The sequence below is a fragment of the Gopherus flavomarginatus genome, chromosome 5 (assembly GCF_025201925.1).
Source record: "Gopherus flavomarginatus isolate rGopFla2 chromosome 5, rGopFla2.mat.asm, whole genome shotgun sequence".
NCBI classification, from domain to species: domain Eukaryota; kingdom Metazoa; phylum Chordata; order Testudines; family Testudinidae; genus Gopherus; species Gopherus flavomarginatus.
This window is the reverse complement of record NC_066621.1, coordinates 38277784-38280618: the sequence shown is the minus strand read 5'-3', so window position 1 is coordinate 38280618 and position 2835 is coordinate 38277784. Positions and strand designations below refer to the sequence as shown.

Here is a 2835-nt window from a genome sequence, read left to right as displayed (position 1 = left end):
GAACACCTTTGCTGCGGGAGCAGGTTAGGAGCAGGTTAGAAGCAGGGAAAATAAAATCCATCACCATCCAGGTAAGTTTTGAGCTCTGCAGATACAACCCATGTGAGTTTTCCAGCAAGGCTGAATATTTTATGCTGTTCTTTTCCTGCTCAGCTCTACCAATGTAAAAAAAAATAAAACAACTTTTTAGGATTCATTCCAATCTAATTCCCCGCTCCATCAATCAGTCTCCAACTAATTCACCTAAAATATGATGAAGGACTCTAAAATCTTCATTGCAAGCTTCCCTCTTGAAAAATCTTCATATTATTTTAATTTTAGTTTTGAAATGTATAAAAAAGGTTTATTAGATGCTAGTCTGTAAGCAATGACCATCCCCACAACATATTCTATCCATTCCTGCTTATGACCACACATAAATACTTTTGTTTGAACACAGAAAATTTAATTTCAGTCACCTCATATCAAATGGTAACACACAAAGGGTCAAGTCTGCTAGTAGGCTCCAGCTGATTTCCACCACTCTGGTGTCAGAGTTAACTGGTCAATCAAACAGTGTTTGTGGCTACTTTGCGTTTTTGGAGCAGGATTAATAATCTACAGTGTATCCGTGGGTCCTGCTGATAAATTAGTGTTTCAATTCTAGTTGAAATTGGGGTTTTGTGTAAAGCTGGTCAAAATTCTCCACTGAAACCATTTTTTTCCAGTTAAAATAGCTTTTCAACTAAATGTAAACGTTATGAAATAATTTTGTGATGAAAATAACTAGACCAGTTTTCAAATATTGGTTACTGAATGAGATAACTCAGTTTCATCTTTGCATATACAAATAAAAACTTTTTTGAGGATTTATGTGCTCAGATGCAAAGGTAAGAGATATGATTATCCTTGGTTGAAAAATGGGATTTCTGAAGGTGTTTAACAATGCAGTACAAATAAAATGGAGTGAGTATCATGGAAGGGCTGATTGCAAAGTGTAGTTAAGGTTAAATTGTTCACTTACAGTTAAAGTCTTTGATGATTCACTATGGGGGAAGAATAGAATGAATCGGCTTCAGAGTTTCCACTCTCATTATTTTGAGTATATACTGTTCATGGCAATATGCAACTCAAGCCAATTTCCTCTAGTTCCTTGAGTTATATAGTGCTCATTTTCATTTTTGGACAAAGTCTATCCCTTCAGTCAATGCATCTTGACATTTATCTCGTCACCGGTCAATATCTGTTGATTGTTCCAATCCTTCTTTTGTGTCATGGCAGGTGGATTAGTGGTATTCCATATAACCGTTATTTAAACTGAGTACATGGTGCCCACACAGAATGTGACTGAATTCATCCTTTTGGGACTTTGCCACAATGAGATGTTACAGCCTGTGTGTTTTGTGTTCTTTGTACTCCTCTATATCGCTACTGTGCTGGGAAACCTTCTAATTATTGTCACTGTAAAGAACAGCCAGTATCTGAAATCTCCCATGTATTTCTTCCTCAGCTACCTGTCCTTTGTAGACATGTGCCTTTCCTCTGTCACAGCCCCAAAACTGATTCTGGACCTCTTCATGGAGAGGAGAACCATCTCCTTTGACGGCTGCATAGCACAGCTGTTTGTGGCCCATTTCTTTGGGGGCACTGAAATCTTCCTTCTCACAGTGGTGGCATACGATCGTTACATCGCAATCTGCAAACCCCTCCATTACACAACCATCATGACCGGGTGTGTTTGTGGCTCCCTTGTGATGGCTTCATGGGTGGGTGGCTTTGTGCATTCCATAGTTCAGACTCTCCTGACCATCCAGTTACCCTTCTGTGGTCCCAACGAGATTGACCACTATTTCTGCGATTTGCAACCTTTGCTAAAACTGGCCTGCACTGACACTTATCTTATTGGCATCATGGTCACTGTCAATAGCGGGATGATTTCCCTGATCTGTTTTATTGTGCTGGTTGTGTCCTGTGTCACCATCTTAGTCTCCTTGAGAACTCGCTCCTCCGAAGGTCGTCGCAAAGCTCTTTCCACCTGTGCCTCCCATATTGCTGTAGTGATTATATTTTTGGGCCATTAATCATCATGTATTTAAGGCCTTCCACTACCTTCTCAGAGGATAAGATGATCATGGTGTTCTCCACCATTATCACTCCTATGCTGAATCCCTTGATCTATACCCTGCGCAATGAGGAGGTGAAAAATGCCATGAGAAAATTAGGGAGCAGAAAAGCGACATTAGGGGTGAAATGAAGAATGGAATGTGTGGAATGATGGTAGTTTTGCCAAGTAATGCTATTCATCAGGAGTTTGAGAGAGAAGAGATTTTAATATCACAGGTGTTCAGTTTTTCTGTGAAAATTCCCAATGATTTTCTCTGAATCCTGCTATGTGTAGCCTATAGGATTAACCTGCTTACATATATATATATATATATATATATGTGCTCAGATGCAAAGGTAAGAGATATGATTATCCTTGGTATGTATGTATGGTATATATATATATATATACATACATACATACTATAAGGAAATATTATATATAATAATTATATAATTATATATAATATTTTCTTATAGTTTAAGTATTTGGTTGATTGTACTAGGTTTGTAGATTTATAATAAAGTAAGTTTGGCTGTAATGCAAGAGACCTACAGGCCATATCATGTATGTTTATCTAAGGCAAAGTTAGCATATCTATATTAAGACCTTTTATCCAGAAAGCAAAGTTGATCTACATCTTGTTACCTAAATAGCTAAGACCTTTTATCTAGACCAATAGAGAATGGAAGAATGGCATGGGGGCGGGGTTCGATTTGTACCCACAGACTTAACAGGTACACCACAGGGAA

At 38.1% G+C, this 2835-nt stretch overlaps 1 protein-coding gene across 1 annotated transcript; it reads left to right on the top strand.

Moving 5' to 3' along the window:
- Positions 1 to 1304: 1304 nt before the first annotated feature.
- LOC127052568 (olfactory receptor 4S2-like) lies at positions 1305 to 2233 on the top strand. The gene is given in 2 exon segments (XM_050956394.1): positions 1305 to 2043; positions 2046 to 2233. Coding segments are annotated over 2 exon segments (927 nt in total).
- The last annotated feature ends 602 nt before the right edge of the window (positions 2234 to 2835 follow it).